Source organism: Coptis chinensis, chromosome 8 (assembly GCF_015680905.1).
Source record: "Coptis chinensis isolate HL-2020 chromosome 8, ASM1568090v1, whole genome shotgun sequence".
Taxonomy (NCBI): Eukaryota; Viridiplantae; Streptophyta; class Magnoliopsida; order Ranunculales; family Ranunculaceae; genus Coptis; species Coptis chinensis.
The window spans coordinates 77055161-77073720 of record NC_141463.1 but is presented as its reverse complement, the minus strand read 5'-3'; the positions used below and the strand labels follow the sequence as shown (position 1 = coordinate 77073720).

Below are 18560 nucleotides of genomic sequence, written 5' to 3'. Positions count from 1 at the left end.
ATCCTCTTTTGAAGCCCTTGAAGTACTAGCAACTACTTCTTTGTTCTTGTCTTTAGGGTCTTTGTGTAGGTGCCCCTTGTCTATCCAAATAAAACCCTTACATCCATCTCTCTTGCATGTTAGAAATCTATGTCCAAAACTGATCCATTCCCTAGTACTCTTGTATATTTTCATAGTTTTTCCACAACCCCAAAGACAACTGTGAGGACATATATCCTTCTAATGGTTCAAATCACCACATTGAAAGCAACCAGTAGCTTGAAAAGAGAAAAACATAACCCTCAAATCATGTGCTAAAATTATGTTATTAACTCTTACTCTTTGTAACTAATTTGTAATTAACCCCCACAGAACCAGATGACAAAAAACGAGGAAGGATGCTCTAATCAAGAACCCAATCAAGAACAATAATAATAAGGACCCTAATAGTAACAACTGAAGGGTCAAAAGTGATACTGAAGTGACATTTTAGCTGGTTCGCCACCCATTAGTTGTTGTTGGAGAGAGAAGCGAGCTGAAATTTATATTGTTGGGGAAGAAAGGAGTCAGCCAAATATGGGATAAGTCAAAGAGGACATCAGAACTTTCTAACGGCTCTTTCAAAGGAGTAGTTTGAGCATTATGGAAAATATGAACAGTTCTGTTAGAGGTCTGAGACGTAGTGGGGGTCTAAGTGTGATGATTCAAAATTTGGGGGTTAAACACAAAACGCTAGATAAGTTTGAGGGGATAACTCAAATTAGCTCTAAAAAAAATAACTAGATATACATTATAATTGTTATGCAGCGCACTGGTTGGACCAGTGACCCAATACCTTCACTGGGTCAGTGCCCAAGCCGGGTCTGATAACACTGCTTCAAGGGATAAGAAACACGTGCAGTCAGCACATAGGATCACGTGCCTATCTAAACTTTGGGCAGGACAGTAAGAAGATTCTTTTCAAAAGACAAAGTTACACTCGTGTTTACACTTTACACCAAAGCAACGCTGGAAAGTAAAGTAGATCAAGGAAAGTAAAAATCCTCCAATATTCCTTTGCCACGTTCTCCTCACTCTATAAAAGCCAAGAAACAAAACCGCACTGATCTCAAATTATCTCTGTTGCTGGCGTGGTACGTGTGAAAAGAAGATGGTGGATCAAGGGACAGCTAACTGCGTAGACATCCTCTTGGCCATTATCCTCCCTCCTCTTGGTGTCTTCCTCAAATTTGGTTGCCAGGTTTCTCCCTCTACGTTTCTCTTTATTCCAGATCTGAGATTATAATATTATGTCATCTTTTTAATGTACTGTTCTTGTCGTAGGTGGAGTTCTGGATCTGTCTCATACTGACGTTGTTTGGGTACATACCTGGAATTATTTACGCGATCTACGCTATTACCAAGTGAGATGGCAGATGGCAGATTGATTAGAATGTTATGGACTCGTCAGTGGAATTGGATCCTTCTTATTTGTTGGTGATTGTTTGATGTTTAGGGTTTGTATTTTCCTTTTTTAAGATAATATATGGGTGTTTGTGTAGAAGTGTCATTGGTCCACTTGCCCATCCAGTACTAGTGTGTTTGATCAGAGAGTGTAGGTTTGTGTGATGAATTTATTTTAGAGTTGATGTAAAAGATTTATGCTTTTCAAATTAAAGAATGAGAAGGATCCAACTTAATTTGTGTTTTTTATTGTTATTGCTTGTTATATAACTTTTGGAAATTTTGAATGAGCTAATATATATTAGTATTTGCTTAATTACATAAATGTGCATTTAGGTTCTCTTAACACTTGTATCAACATACTATTTTTTTGTGTAACAAATGTATCAATGTACTAATATTGATTTAACAAAAATAACAATATTTTCCACCTGACATAATACAAGGACGTGATGTGGCAAAATGTTGGTTACAAAATATGGTTCTTTCTAAAACCCATAGTTTGAGTAAGAATGGGTCTCAAAATTTTTTTTTTTTTTTTTTATTTTTTGGCAAGCTTGTTTTAAATGAGATGATGCTGGCAAGGTTCGAGCCCCAGACCTCTAGTATCATCACCCAAATGTTTTACCGACTTTGCTAGTCGGCACCTACCATTTTGTCTTTCTTCACCCATTAAATTCGTTTTCACCAACTCAGATATGAAAACACCAACACAAACTCAAACACCAAAGTAATCACTCCAAAGTAAATTCAAGATTTCAGCCACAAAATCCAGATGCAATCCGACCAAAACAGCTATAAAATTAGTAATTCTAAATTACGTTAATCATCCTTTGTATCCTTTCAAATTCATTACAAACTGGTATGCCAGACACATTCTTCATGGTGTTATGGATTGTGTTAGTATTGAAAATGGGTTTTTTTTCACCCATCAGATTATTCAATTTCTGGTACTGGAACAACAGAATTAAAAAGCAATGAGAATTTTGAGGAACCCAGTTTGTTGTGTGACTATAATCATGTTGATTCTATGGATGTGACTATTGATTTGGTGGAAAATATTCAAGAGATAAATGATGGGCAATTCGTTGGAGAATGTAGAAGTTCTTGAAGTTCTAGTAGTATGGGGGGCTATTTAAGTCAATTTTGGTGTAAAGACTTTAGAGGAGATGATATATATCTTGAGTTTTATAGCATATGCCAAAATTTTGATTTTGATTTGCAATTTTGATATTTTGATATATGCAAAAAATTTAGTATTTCAGTAGATGTCAGCATTTTGTTTCATATGTAAACAATTTGCCACATAAGCTGCTTGTATTTTGTCATGTGGAAAATACAAATAAAACGAAATTGAAAAAAAATTGACACATCATCACTTAACTGACGGATCCTAATAGGTTGCTAGTTTTGTAAAATCGTGCATAGTGTACTGATACGTTTGTTACAAAAACTAGTATGTTGATACAAGTATTAAGAGGACCTAAGTATATTGCATATTTATGTAATTAAGCCTATTAGTATTATACCTCGAGGAGGTGAGAGCGAAGGTTTACTAGAGCGAGCGAAAAAATGGCGAGAAGGCAAATACGGACACTATCACTATGCGTTAAGATATCTACACGTGTTTACTCCCAGAATCAAGGAACTACTTGATAAGATTTGGAGTCTATCTTTCATGTTAGTTACACCAATGTAATATTTGTCTTAGTTAGATAGGTAGAGTGAATCTCTCCATACGATTGTAATCTCTTCTTTAAATACATGTTTTTAATATATATATATATTTAGAGGGTTAAGGCAAACCCACACCGGGCTTATGTGCCATTTTGAGTAGACCTAACCGCCTCCACCTTGTCCATGAAGACTTGCTTTCGCTCCTCGGTCCACCCATCATAGCAGCGGCTTGTCTCTAACCCAATGGCTCTCTTGGCCCAAAGGCCCATCGCATAATTACACAAGAAATAAATCCCAACCAGCACTTGGTGGGATTCGAACTCGTAACCTCTCCCATGAAGAGAGGGGTACACAACCAATTGAGCTAGAAGCTCTTGTTTCTTTAAGTACATGTTAATCAATAGAACAAAAACACTTGTGGAAATCAATACAAAGTGCTTACTCTCTCACTATGACAAAATGTGCCCAAACACGATTCACTCCAACTTTCACTAAAAAATGTGTCTAAGTGTTGGGGAATAATGATTCCAATCGATCCCCACTACATAGATGACTTGTAATATGAACACACTACCACTCTAGACAAATTCTAAATATCCACTACAACCAACCTAGCATGCCCAACTCTCTAAACAACAATTAACAACAGATAATAATGCAAAGAAAATATAAAGCATACCACAACACAAAGATGTACCATGGTTCAGTCAATGATGCCTACTTCCACAAGAGTTAATCTTTTTATAACGTGGGAAGAAAGATTACAATCACTCCTCTCAAGTCTCTCCACCTTACTAGATCACTCCTCTCTCTTTACAAACTTTTCTCTCTACAAAAGTTTTCTTTCAATCTTGATTGCTCTCAAAATTAGGTTTCCATTTCGTGACTTGTGTTGGCTCTCTTTATGTTAGGTTTTCCAAAACCTTGCTTTTGGTTTTATACTGCCCTTTCAATTTTTGTGGTTACTGTAGCGAATTAGAAACTGCAAATATAGGCATGGGCATAGGCGCGCTCTCGGCAAGGCTAATTTCGAGCACGCGCGCCCTTAAGAGCCTGTTCGTGAGAGGCTAAAAAAACAATCTTCTTTTCGAATAAGCGGCACGCGGTGGCTTGGCAGGTTTAGACCAATTTGGCGTCGTGGCCTTTCGGACCTCATCACTTCTTTCTCATCCTCATGTGAGGGATAACTCCAACAATCTCCCCCTCCCGAATAGTGAGGGGGGATACCTCCATGCAATTTCCAAATCAACAGGAGGAGTCTACTACCATTCCGGCGGTAGAACAACAAACATCAAACTTACCTTTCGGTAAGACTTTGGTCATCATATTCGACCCGTTCTTGTCGGTATGGATCTTCTCAATGCACAAATGCTTGTCTTCGAGTACTTCTCTAATCCAATGATAACGCACATGTATGTGCTTGGATCTAGAATAAAAACTCGGATTCTTGCTCAAATGGATGGCGCTTTGACAGTCACATAGAACTACGAACTGTTTATGCTTTAGCCCTAGTTCATCGAAGAACCTCTTCATCCATAACATCTCTTTGCAACACTGAGTGACTGCAATATACTCGGCTTCTGTAGTGGAGAGGACAACACACTTTTGCAACTTAGATTGCCAAGAAACTGCTCCCCCTGCAAAAGTAAACATATAACCGGAGGTGGACTTCATCGAGTCAACATCACCTGCCATGTCTGCATTAGTGGAGCCTTCAAGCAAGGGCTTACTTCCACCAAAACACAAACATGCTTTGGAAGTGCCCTTGAGATATCTCAATATCCACTTAACACCTTCCCAATGCTCCTTACCCAGATTTGACAGAAATCAGTTTACAACACCAACGGCGAAAGCAATATCCAGTCTTGTACACACTATTGCATATATCAAGCTGCTTACTGCGTATGCATAAGGAATCTTTTCCATTTCATTTTGCTCTGCTCACCTTTTGGACACATACCTTTGGTCATGCAGAACTGGCTACCAAGCGGACACCTGACTAGCTTTGCTTGATCCATGTTGAATCTCTTCAACACTTTCTCAATGTAGCTTTCTTAAGAAAGCCACAACTTCCCACTCTTTCTATCACGAGTGATCCGCATCCCAAGTATCTGCTTTGCTTGACCCAAATCCTTCATCTCAAAAGACTTACTCAAGTCTTTCTTCAACTTGGCTATCTTGTTGATGTTCGGGCCAACTATCAACATATCATCGACATATAACAATAGCACTATGAATTCCCCATCTGGAAATTTCTTAACAAACACACAATGATCGGAAGTAAACTTCTTGTATCCTTGCTTCACCATAAATGAATCAAACTTTATGTACCAATATCTCGGTGCCTGCTTCAACCCATACAAACTCTTTATCAGTTTGCATACTAGGTGCTCCTTGCCTTTGACCTCAAGCCCCTCTGGCTGGTCTATGTAGACATCTTCTTCAAGGTCTCCATGAAGAAAAGTTGTCTTGACATCTAGTTGCTTAACCTCTAGGTTCATACTTGCGGGCATACCCAATACCATTGATAAGAGCCCAAAACTATAGTTTTAACCCCTTAACAATCGTACTTTTAGACCAATTATGTGAATAATAAGTAAGAGTTAATACTGATTACGTGTTTTTATGCATTTCAGGCTTCAAAGTCCATTATGTGCAGAAATGTGCCACTTTAGCGAGATAAAAGAGCAAAGGTCGGTTGCTAAGGAGTTCTGTGATTAAAGGCCAATTTCCAAGAAGACAAAGCCTCTGTAAAGCCCGGTCAAAAGATGAAAATTCAAAGTCCACGCGGGCAGAAACATTGCACAAAGTCAACAGAACTTCCGAAGACCATATCTTTGGACTCAGACCTCGGAATTGGGCCTACCTTACATCAAAACGACCGGCTCGGAAAGAGCTTTCCAATGGTCCAAGCCTTGTCCCAATCAGAGGAGCAGAAGTGGACAAAAATTCTGTCGAAGTTAACTGCAGCTGAAGAGGCCTTTTTGGACTGAAAGTATTGGGTTTTGGGCCTAATTCTCTGGCCCAAAACGTGGCTCCAAGCCCATGCATGATTTTTTGGATCTGAACATATAAAAACAAAAGCTTAGCTCTTTGTTAATGGTAGATAGTTAGGTTAGAAAATAAGTTAGGTTAGGAAGCTAATGTTAATGGAGTTTAGGGTTAGAAAAAGATAGATCTAGATCTAGTTTTGAGTTTTATCCCATTAATTAATTAGTTTTCATACCTTGTTTTAATATAGATTATTGAATCATTGTTACTTTTCATTAGATTAATAAAGTTAGTTGTTTTTTATAATCTAGCTTCATTTTCCATTAAACATCTATTGCAATTCATTGATTTAGTATTTGTCACTATTAGTTTAAATCAATTCTTACATGAGTAGTTTCCTTTTAAATTCGAACAAGCAAAGTTCAACCCTTTATACCATGTCTTGTTTGATTTACTTGGGAAATGATAGTATAATGATATTAGAAAATTCACATCACACATTACTCTCACATTGTTCTTTGTGTCGAGTAGTTGAATTCTAATTAAGTCTTGAGGGTTTAAGAGTGGAACGAATCCTGACTCTCTTATATTACTTCGTTATTGAGAGTAGGAATATTGATATAAACACGTATTTACGGAAATTGATTATTTGTGTTTACGCATAGATAGTTAGAATACGTAAAATCACTTTTATCAAACCCTGATAGAAGTCATCTTAACTACAGGAGAGAAAATTTCATCGTAGTCAATACCTTTCCTTTGACCGAAACCCTTCACAACAAGGCAAGTTTTGTGCTTTGTTGTGGATTATTCTCCTCATGCTTGACTTTGTAGATCCAATTATTCTTGAAAAAATTTCTTCCTTTCGGTTTCTCAACTAACTCATAAGTGTGATTTTTATACAAAGAATCTGTCACAGCCCGAATTTCTAAACAATTACAAAGTCAATATTTGAAATATAAATATCTCAAATATTACTATGTTCAATTGTCTAAAACCCAGGCTATGACGGGGTGGATACAACACATGCCAAAATCGAAAACCCACATCATAAAAGAATCAACTTAATAACAATAATCTCCAAAATTTCTCAACCATCAATTTATTAAAAGACTATCTTCCATCCCAATAAAAACATCAAACAAACTCTAAGAATAAAAGTCTTCAACATCGTATTCTCATATCATATGAATATGAAACTACATTATTACATACTTCCAAAAAAGAATCGGACCTAATGAAAGAACTAACGGACTGCTCCAGGCAAGAATCCAAATCACACGTCGTGGTTCCACTGCCTTCCACCTATGTTCCCAAGAACACACCCACGTTGCCAAAACAAAGCAAACATGGGTTAACAAAACAGAATTTGCTAGTATGAGTAAACTAACAACATAAAATCATTTCCAGACTTTAATTATCCAACAAACACTTTATAAGCACCCATATCTTAATCATTCTAAGCTTGGAAGACAGGTAGTTCTGTCATTTCAACCGACATAGTTTCTTCCCAAGCAAGACTTCCATTATATTAACTCATTTTAATAACTCATTTTAATAACTCATTTTAATAACTAAGTAATTGAATTAAATCTTACCGATATCCACTTCTGTATAAGGGTAGGATTGTGTCCCTACATAAAATATTATTAAGTCCTACCCTCCTGCAAACGGAAGTTAGAAATTCTAAATAAACATATGTAGATATCCTATTAGTATTCAAATGTAAGTCCAAGCACACCCGTACAATCAAATCAATTTTTCTTATTAATTAATCGTTTACCTTTCTTATACACCCACCCTTTAGTACCTACTCCACAATTTGCACTCCACACATTTGCCAAATCACACATTCCTGTGTGCCTCTCTCCCACCGAATACCACAATATCATAGCCATCTCTGGGCTTTCATACACATTTTTCACAACCTCTTTGGGCATAAAACTTAGGCCATTCATGACACATTCAATGAATACCTTAGGTCATTCCCGCCACATTCAAGGAATACCTATCATATCACTAACGGGCCATTCATGGCACATTCAATGAATGCCCTGGGTCAATCCCGCCACATTCAAGGAATACCTATCATATCACTAACGGGCCATTCATGGCACATTCAATGAATACCCTAGGTCATTCCCGCCACATTCAAGAAATACTCAACCCTACATTCTCGTACACTCAAGGAATACAACTAACCCGGAAGGCGAATACCTTTGTTCTTCTCTAGGGCAGTCCAAACAATCTGGTCATTCATGCACATTCAATGAATACCCGGGTCATTCATGGCACAGTCAATGAATACCCCTTTATAAGGCTAACGGGCTATTTATGGCACATTCAATAAATGTCCACCTAGCATATGACATCATCAGTCATAAAAACTCATTTCCAAAACTTGAGGCGTGGAGAGTTCTAAAAGGGTGCGGTAAATTTGTTTACGCATTATTAAACTTTATTGCATATATTATTTTTAAGAACAGAGGAATATCTTGTTTTATGTATTATTGTTTACGCGTTATTAATTAGATTGATGTCTAAGTATCATAGCGTCGTATATCATAAAAGACTGAAACATCACATAGAAATTAATACACGTACACACGTATATATAGAAAGGTCTTAGCCTAAATCCAAGCATGCTAATAGCCCTAGACCTATCCTAATAGACCAAATTATCATCCGAGTTAAAAGTCAAATTTGGTCAACTAGTCAAAGTCAACTCTGGTCAACAGTCAAAGTCAACTCTGATCAACAATCAAAGTCAGCCAGTCCTAAAGTCAATCTAACCAAAAACCCAAATACTAAGGCCCAAAACCTTTGGCCTTTCCCAAGCCCAATCTAAACTTAAGCCCATGAGTGAATATCTAAAAATCACTCAAGCCCACTTGCCTGATTGGGCCCAATCCTAAACAAAACAAAACTCACTGTTCACCTCCTTCTTCCTCACAGTGCCTTTCCTCCACCACCAGCCACCACCGGCCATCTAACACGACTAGTTGGTTCGGCCCAACCAACAATATGAATGGTTCGGCCCAATCTCAAACCTAACCAAGGGTCGTCTCCCTCACCATCACCAGCAACTCTCTCCACCGATCAGCCACCACCAATTTCCATCCACCAACACTTCCAACCTAACCGAAATTAACCCAAATCAAAACCCCTACAACTTTAATTAACACAAAAACTCAAATCATTGATTCACCAATTCCTCCATCAAAATTGGATCGATATCTCGACCTCCATTAACGCCTGTTCCAAAGCTTCGACCTCACACTCTCCAGCACCCAATCAATAATCAACAACCAACATCAAACCAACAATATAACATCACAGCAAAATTCAAACAAAACAAATCAGGACAGTTTGGTTCTTTTGGCATGGCGACGCCATTAACAACCTGTTTCAAGGCTTCGATAGCTTCATAAACCAACAACTCTCTATCCAACCAAAACGCGAAAGCGCATAGCCAATACATCGATCGAAAAATTTGTTTACAACAACCATAATCGATTGATTACTCACATTTTATCACTGGATATGGACAAGTTTTCTGGAAACAGACGATTCTTCAAACGATAATCAAGATGTATATGCAGTTAACACTAAATAGTATACATTATAAAACCGAATCTTAAAACAGTATGTGAACAATAAAAATCATATTTTTTCAGCCTCATGCAATCTACAGTAAACGAGAATTTTATAAAAAAACATAAAATATCTACTCACCCGTGATTAGCTCCGACTATCAGCTATAAAAAAATAATCTTCCTTTTCTCTTAGTAAAACTCTTTTTTTTTCTTTGTATAAAACTCTCTGTGTTTTTTTAAAAAACTCCGTGCGAACTCCTTTTTGTTTTCAAACCCCCCCCCCCCCCCTAAAAACAAGGAAGGAAGGTTTATCTTTTAACCCTACTGGGTTTCCTATCCTTACTAATATATATCCTATCTTTTGTTTTATCTATTATTATTATACTAGGAAAAATAAAAGAAATAGATGGGGTGTTATAGAATCCATCTCATCATGCATGGCTTTCAACCACTTCTCTTTGTCTGTACCTTCAAAAGCCTCTTGATAGTACATAGGTTCTCCACCATCAGATAGTAAAACATACGTATGTAGTGGATATCTGGTTGAAGCTTGTCTCTCTTTGTCGGACCTCCTTACCACATCTTCTTGTGGCTCAGGAGGATGCACTTCTGCTTGCTCATGTGGTGGTTCATGCACTTCATCTGCATCTTCTATATCAATAGGTTCTATTCCATCATGAGTAATAGGATTATCATCATGAGCTTCAAACCCATGGTTCTCTGCATTCTCAATGCCTTATGCACGTTTCACAGTAGGAACTTCTGGTTCTGAATTAACAAGATCATTAGTGAAAGCTTCTAGCTTCTCACCATCCTCAAAGTTTGCTATGGTTTGGTCTTCCAAGAACACAACATCCCGACTTCGGATTACCTTCTTGTTAATCGGATCATAGAGTTTGTAGCAAAAATTCTCATCCCCATAACCCAGAAAAATACACTGCATGATTTTGTCATCAAGCTTGGATCTCTCATCCTTGGGAATATGAACAAATATCCTGCACCTAAATACCATAAGGTATCCATAATCAACATCTCTGCCTGACCATACTCTCTCTGGATAATCACTATTTAGAGGCTTTGACGGCGATAGGTTGATCATATGTACGGCTGTGCGCATTGCTTTTACCCAGTAATTTCTCGGTAACCTAAAGTGAGACAACATGCATCTCATTCTCTCTACAATGGCAAGATTCATCCTCTCGGCTATACCATTTTGTTGCGGTGTCTTGGGAATGGTATGTTCATGACGAATCCCATGACTCTTGCAATACTCTTCAAACGGCCCTATGTACTCACCCCCATTATTTGAGCAAATACACTTCAAAGGCTTCTCTGTCTTTCTTTCCACCATGCTATAAAAAATCTTGAACACGCCAAGTACTTCATCCTTGGTCTTCAGACTAATGCCCATATCTTTCTTGACGCATCATCAATGAAATTCAAGAAGTACAAAGCTCCCCCATGGGACTTTACTTTCATAGGACCACATAAGTCAGTATGAACTAGCTCAAGGACATTGTCCTTTTCTGTGAGACGGGAATCTTTGGAAATACATCATGTGTTATTTTCCTACCAAACAATAAGTACATCTATTTAAATGCGTACCTTTGATGTCTGGCAATGCCTTTTGTTTGGCAAAAACTTCCATGCCTTTTTCTCCCATATGACACAATCTCTTATGTTATAGCTCGGAGGAAGCTTCTTCTTCTGCCGCATTTACTTTTGTTTTACACAAACTATCCTGTGTCTTGTAATGAGAGCATGTTTTCTTCCTTTTGGCTGCTACAATGGAATCTTTGCTCAGTTTTCATACCCCGTTACTAAACGAGTTTAGAAAGTCATCATCATCTAACTTCCCAGAGGAAATTAGGCTTAGCCGAATGTTAGGGACATGTCTTACATCCTTGAGTGTCAAGGTGCATCCGACATTGGTTTCTACATGAACATCACCAATGCCTACAATCTTCGAGACTCCACTATTACCCATCTTTACCTCACTAAATTCACCACAGCTATAGGTAGTGAAGAATCCCCTATGCGGTGTGACGTGATAAGATGCTCTTGTATCTATCACCCACTCTGTATCCTGGCATAAGATACTAAGACAGCACACACCACATTCTGACACAATTCCCACTAGACCATCGTTGACTAGTGCGGTAGTATCTCTGCCTATGTTTTCGTTCCTTTTTACCATGTCTTCATGTACACAGTTATTCTTCTCATCCCTCTTCAGTGTTCTGCACTCATACCTGAAGTGACCCTTGGTGGCACAATAGTAACATTGTCTCTCTGCCTCTGGAGTTCTAGTTTCACCCCTAGATTTGCTTCTGTCATCACCTCTAGAATGAGATGGTTTTCTGCTCTTACCTCTCCCCCGCTTCTCTGTGACAAGGATCTCTAAGTGAAAGGAGCTGCTTCTTGAACACATTCTTGTCTCCTCATTCAACAATGCCTCGGTAGCCATCTCCATGGAAATAACTCCATCTTTAGCGGCTCTGTTAAGAGAAACTGCTAACGTCTCCCAATTGTCGGGTAGAGAGTTTAATAGGAACAAAGCCTCAACTTCGTCTCCTAATCAATCTTCATCAATGCAACTGATTGATGGTATTCTATACTTCATTAAGATGCTCAGACATTGAAGAACCTTCTTTGTATTTCGTGTTAACAAGCTTCTTAATGAGCAGTACTTTGTTTCTGGCCGACTTCCTCTCATAGAGGTCTTCGAGTTTCTTCTATAAGCCAAAATCAGTAGTCTCTTAGGATACATGGTGGAAGACACTGTCGTCAATCCACTGTCGAATATACCCTATTGCTTTTCTGTCAAGCTTGCTCCACTCAGCCGCAGCAATCGTTTCTGGTTTTTCTCATCGATTTTCAATGGGTTGTGCCAAGTCCTTGCAATAGAGTAAGCCTTCCATCTTAGTCTTCCAAATAGTGTAGTTCGCTCTATTCAGACTAGTCATGCGAGTGTTCACTGAATGGTCTATCTTTACAAGTTATTTAAACTTAAATATTCTCTTAGGAATTTTGTTAAACACCTTCCGAGCAAAATTTGGATAACAACATAGGTTAATCTAACCTGGCTCCGATACCACTTGTTGGGGCATAATGATTCCAATCGATCTCCACTACACAGATAACTTGTAATATGAACACACTACCACTCCAGACAAATTCTAAATATCCACTACAACAAACCTAGCATGCCCAACTCTCTAAACAACTATTAACAATAGATAATAATGCAAAGAAAATATAAGGCAATACCATAACACAAAGATGTACCGTGGTTCGGCCAATGATGCTTACTTCCACAAGAGTTAATCCTTTTATAACGTGGGAAGGAAGATTACAATCACTCCTCTCAAGTCTCTCTACCTTACTAGATCACTCCTCTTTCTTTACAGGCTTTTCTCTCTGTAAAGGTTTTCTCTCAATCTTGATTGCTCTCAAAATTGGGTTTCAATTTCGTGACTTCTGTTGTCTCTCTTTGTGTTAGGTTTTCCAAAACCTTGCTTTTGGTTTTATACTGCCCTTTCAATTTTGCGGTTACTGTAACGAATTAGAAACTGCAAATATAGGCCTGGCAGCGGGCACGCTCTCGGCAAGGCCAATTCCGAGCGCGTGCGCCCTCAAGAGCCTATTCATGAGAGACTAAAAAAACTATCTTCTTTTACAGTAACATGGGCACAGGCGCACCTTGGATTTAGAACAATCTAAGCGCGCGCGCTCAGACCTCGATCACTTCTTTCTCATCTTCATGTGAGGGATAACTCCAACACTAAGCACTATTCACAAGTGCTCCACTTTAGTAAATCCTTTGATTAGCCTCATAGTAACACCTGTCCCTAAGCGCAACAGAACCATTAGCCATTGGTGGAGAACGTTCATTCTATTTACATTTCGAAGTTGGGACCCTATTATTGATGGTTTAGGCTAGAAGCTTTCGTCAAATAAAGTCCATGAAAACTATTTTGGTACTTTTATATTTTTCTCAAGTTTTCGTCTTCGTGAGCACTATATGTTTTGGAGTCTTTATGTCTTTTAGAAAACTAGGGTATGTCGTGCCTACAGCCTACACGACCTACCTACCCCCACCCTTACTGACAACTATTTATGTTTAAAATGAGCCCATGTGTCTACGGCCCATGAGGCCTCGGTGTGCCTACGACCCGCTAGCCCCCTTGAGCCCGTGTTTATGTTTCTAGGCCCGTAAAAGGTTTAGCCCAACAACCCATAAAAGTTCATCCCATTGTTGATTTTTTTGTGTGAAGTGGGTCTGGTGAGAAAGACTTTTTAACTCGGGGGTGTGCCAACCATGTCTCACCTTATGACGTGGAATTTGTCCCCCTTCTCCTTTATATTGTATTAGACTAGTATTTGCCGGTGCCGTACAACACAGATATGCGTGCCGAAAGGCGCCCCGACGTGCATCCGCCCCCCCTACGACCACAGATACACGTTCCTTCGGCGCCTCTGACGCGAATCTCCCCATACGGTACAGATACGCACACCTACGGCGCCCCGACACGCATTTGCCCCCTCCTCCCACTATGTCCCAGATACGCGCGCCGAACCGCGCGTGTATCTGTGCGTGCACCTTCGGCGCCCCCGACATGCATCTGCACCCTTCCCCCCTACGACACAGATATGCACCCCTCCCCCATTTTTTTTAAATGAGCCCTTACTCATGTTTCCAGAGCCCAACAACCCATAAAAGTTCAGCCCAAAAACAATCCAAGCGTTTTTTGTGTGGGGTGGGTGAGGTGAGAAAAACTTTTAAACTCACCCCAAAAAAACTTGTTAACTCACTCCAGAAAAACATTTTAGTGTCTATAGTTAGGGGTGGCACGACCATGTATCACCTTGTGAGATAGAATTTGTCAACCCACTCCACCCTTCTTTGTAGATAAGAAGAAGATATAAAATATCATTTGTTTATCTGGATTACATGCCTTGTTGACAAATTAGGTGGTAGATAGCGAATTTGGTTAAGAAAATAAATGTTGTAAGTATGTAACTCGACTCAATCCAGTTGTTGGCAAGATTGATATTAGTCAATATGTTCATGGAGAAATGGAGCATCTTTAAGAGCATATATTCTTAGTTAAATTGAATAGGTGTTCGAGTCTAGGAAATATCCATACCAAAATTTCAGTGCGAATAAATCGAGACCTTTTCCAACTATGCTATATCTCTGGAAAAACATCCAAAACACCGTCCAACAATCCCATATACGTTTATAGTCGCATCATCTACATGCGAATTTTTCGTCACGGAAAGGGAGAGTTTGACACTTGGATGTTGGATCAGGAGGATGTGTTTTTATCAATCTAGAAATTGGGCTCTAGACACTTTCTTTAGTGTGCTTTTTGTTTAGAGAAAGACCAATATTATCTTTTGATTATACTCCAATTTTAACAACACGTCACTTTTTGGGTGTATTAACTGTTTTTAAAACTTCTTATTTCTCATTTTACCCTTTCATTTGTAACTGCCAATTTCTTCCACAAATAAATAATATGAAAATCTAATGTGCGCAGGCTGTAGGTGTGTGTGTGTGTCAATCGAGTCTCACTCATCAGGCAAGGGTGCGTGTGTATTGCTCCAAGATGTACTGCAAACAAATAATACAATTGTGTTATAAAAAAAAAAACCATTTGTCCTTTCACAATTTCACAATTTGAATTACATCAAACAAAGATTAAACATGTTATTCAAAATTATCAGAGATGCATTTTAAATTGTTAAAGTTGTATTGAAATTAGTTGTAATCAACATACATTTTTTCCGTTTTTGAAGTTGATGTTTTCCACATTGTTTTGGTCTCTCCAGAAATTCATCTCACTTTTAATTGGAATTTTGTAGATTTCAGATGAATTTTAGTTATTTTGATTAACCCACTACTCTTTTGGTAACTGATTTAGTTCGTAGCTTTTTTTTGTTGGTAGTTGGCTTCTTTAGTTGGGACTAATAAAAGAGGTCAAAATTGTAAAAGTCAGTCTGAAATTTGAGACAGATGTCAAATTTCAGTTTTTATGGAGGAAAAACCAAAAAAAAGTTTGTTATTTCCTCTAAACTTAAGAAATTTGCATCTGTGTACCTATACCCAATTTTCTGTTTTATATATCAATTCACTCTCTCGTTTAAGATTTGTTATACCAATTGGTGGTTAAAAATTCATAGGGAACTAAGGCATGGACATTCCGTGTTTTACGTTCGTGTTCATGGTCATCATGGAATCATTGGCAAAGTTGAAGGGACCTCCAGGACAACAACTAGATTGATTTACGGTCGCAGTGGGATTGGAACCCTTTTGACTAATTCCAAAGTATTGGCACCACTCTATTAATTATATAAAAAAATCACTCACGGCAATAAGTTGCCACGAAAAGGTAATACCTACAATTAGGAATTGCCACGAGATGGAAAATCCATGAAAAGTTATTGTCGTGAGTCCTTTTTTGTTTTAAAATTATGCCCACTGAAAGATAAAAACCCGGTCCATAAGGTAGCCATTGTTGACCAAATCAACAATGATCCAGTACTTTTGTGTTGCTCAAATAATAAAGTGCACATATCCCGTAAGTCTTTGAATTTGCCATGTCATAACTTGTGAGGAGGATTTGTAGCCTTCTGATGGGCCCTGCAATCCCCACACCAACCCTTTTTATTATATAGATTTTTTTTATAGCCACCGCAAAAAAAGTCAGTTGGCGCGAGATAGTTGTATTTACCAAAATGGAATAGTCTTTCTTGTATTAATTACCAAAACTTTTCTTCATCAACTTGATCACAATTTTTTCTTAAATCGTACGAAATTTTTTGCCACAAGATAACAATATTATGCCTCAATTGTACATTTTTTTTATGGGTTTGGTGTTGTTTTTTGAACGTATGAATAAGCTCTAAAGAAAAAGATGATGCCATGGAATGTGAGATCTCGCGGCAACTCACGGCCGTTGAACTATCAAACATGTTGGCTGTAAAAGAACATATAAGAAATAACCATTATTCATGTACCATTTTGCCAAAGGGGTGTCAATCCTATAAAATGGGTGTAAATACCGCAACCCAACCAAGAGTTAAGTTGGGCGGTTAGGTAGAATGTTAACTTCATTAAAGCCCAGCCTATTAGGCCAAGCCCATCACCCTACCACGTCATTGCAATGATTTGGAATACAAATCCATATTATGAACCCTTACACCTTGCAGTTGGTCAGGTCCGTATAGACTATAGACTGCCTTTTGGGCTTTGGTATAGGCAAAATTACGCATTGCTCCTAAAACCAATGTTCTAAAAAACATTAGGCGGTAGTCGGCGGTGGGGAGAGCCTAGCGCCTAGGCCTTCTAGACAGTGCCTAGACGGACTAGGCGCTAGGCGGTTTTATATATATATATATATATACAATTTTGCTCCTATACGGACTATTAAATTCCGGACTTGAATGGACCTCACAATAAAAAAGAATCTCATGTGTTCCTCTCTCTCTCCTCTCAGTCGTACGAAACTCTGGGAAACTCTTTCACCGTGTAACGAATAAAAAAGGAAACAAGTGTAAAACGGTTCTACCTCCCTACTCTCTCTCTTCCTGTGTTTTGTCTTCTCTTGAAATAATTATTTTAAATCTTAGCTAGCTAGGTTGCAAAAGGTAAAGTCTTTGCTCTCATATTCTTAGCTAGTAACAACACTTCCGATCCCCACTGATTTATACAAGTTTCGAAATTTTTGAATATTGGGACACCAGTTTTGAAATTAAAATGGGTGAAATTGTGTTTGTAAATATAATGGAGTAGTAGTTGTTCATAGAAGAATTAATATAGAAGACGCACAGTGGAATCAATAGAAACTTGTTGATTGCTCGAACTTTCGAATTTCGATTACCCATTTCATTCCAAAGCCTAACTAGTGGTACACAAAAATTACACTGTATCAAAAAATTTAGACATTGGAGATGCATGGGATGATGCCATGAAATCAAAATGCAAATCCTTGAGAACGTAGACACTGCTGGCTGATGGCGCTCTTGATGGAGTTTGTGGGTTGGTCATGGACTTCTGACGTTCCATTGTATATAAGATCTGGCTGATTCTTTATTGCTAGTTTGTGATGAAAGTTGCGAAGAAATTAACAGAAGCGGTATTTAACAGAAGTTCTTCGACTTTGGCACAAAAGGAATCAGGAAATTGCTTATATGTTAGCACTTAGCAATCAAGAAATTTCATGGAACTCTAAGTGTTAGGTAGGAGAGATAAACAGAATCGAAGGAGAAACATGAGTGGATGAAGAGACAAGGAAACGGTAAAAAGACGAGAGATCAGATCGAGTAGTTTTTTTTTTTTTTTTGGGTATACTCACGTGATTCCTTTTGACTTTGGAGTTGTGGGGCCTAGTTTTTAGATTTATTTGGTGAGAGAAACTTTAATTACCAAAAAAAAAATACACGTGAGATTCCTTTTTATTGTGAGTCCGTTCAAGTCCGGAATTTAGCAGTCCGGATAATATATATATATATTCATCTTCACTATCTGTGGAAGAGTCCACAACATGTGGTATTTCACCTTGCCCCTCATTTTCATCATCACTTGTAATGACATCCAACTCATGCCAATTTACAAAGATATGTGTGAACCCATTTACATTAACTCTTGCATTTTCCCACATGAATAACACAGCTCTATCTGTTTCTGGCCTTGTTTTGTTTCCACCATGCAACCACCATATTTCTAATACATTTCCAGATGGGACACCAAATGTTAAAGTGATCCAAACAACAAGGTCTATCAAACTTGTGTAATCATAATCTCATTCCTCATAATCTATATACTGTCCACCAACATATTTTATATATTGTCCATCCTCTACATTA

At 38.2% G+C, this 18560-nt stretch overlaps 1 protein-coding gene across 1 annotated transcript; it reads left to right on the top strand.

Annotated features, from left to right (window-relative positions):
- Nucleotides 1–1039: 1039 nt before the first annotated feature.
- Nucleotides 1040–1658, top strand: LOC147483160 (hydrophobic protein LTI6B-like). Its single transcript, XM_086580646.1, has 2 exons — nt 1040–1219; nt 1303–1658. Exons 1-2 carry the CDS (start codon nt 1130–1132, stop codon nt 1384–1386), a joined length of 174 nt encoding a protein of 57 aa, XP_086436772.1. The 5' UTR covers nt 1040–1129; the 3' UTR covers nt 1387–1658.
- Nucleotides 1659–18560: the final 16902 nt, after the last annotated feature.

Coding starts and splice junctions, on each gene's coding strand:
- LOC147483160 (XM_086580646.1), top strand. CDS start 1,130: ATGGTGGATCAAGGGACAGCTAACTGCGTAGACATCCTCTTGGCCATT. Junction 1,220..1,302: donor TCCTCAAATTTGGTTGCCAG/GTTTCTCCCTCT, acceptor TTCTTGTCGTAG/GTGGAGTTCTGGATCTGTCT.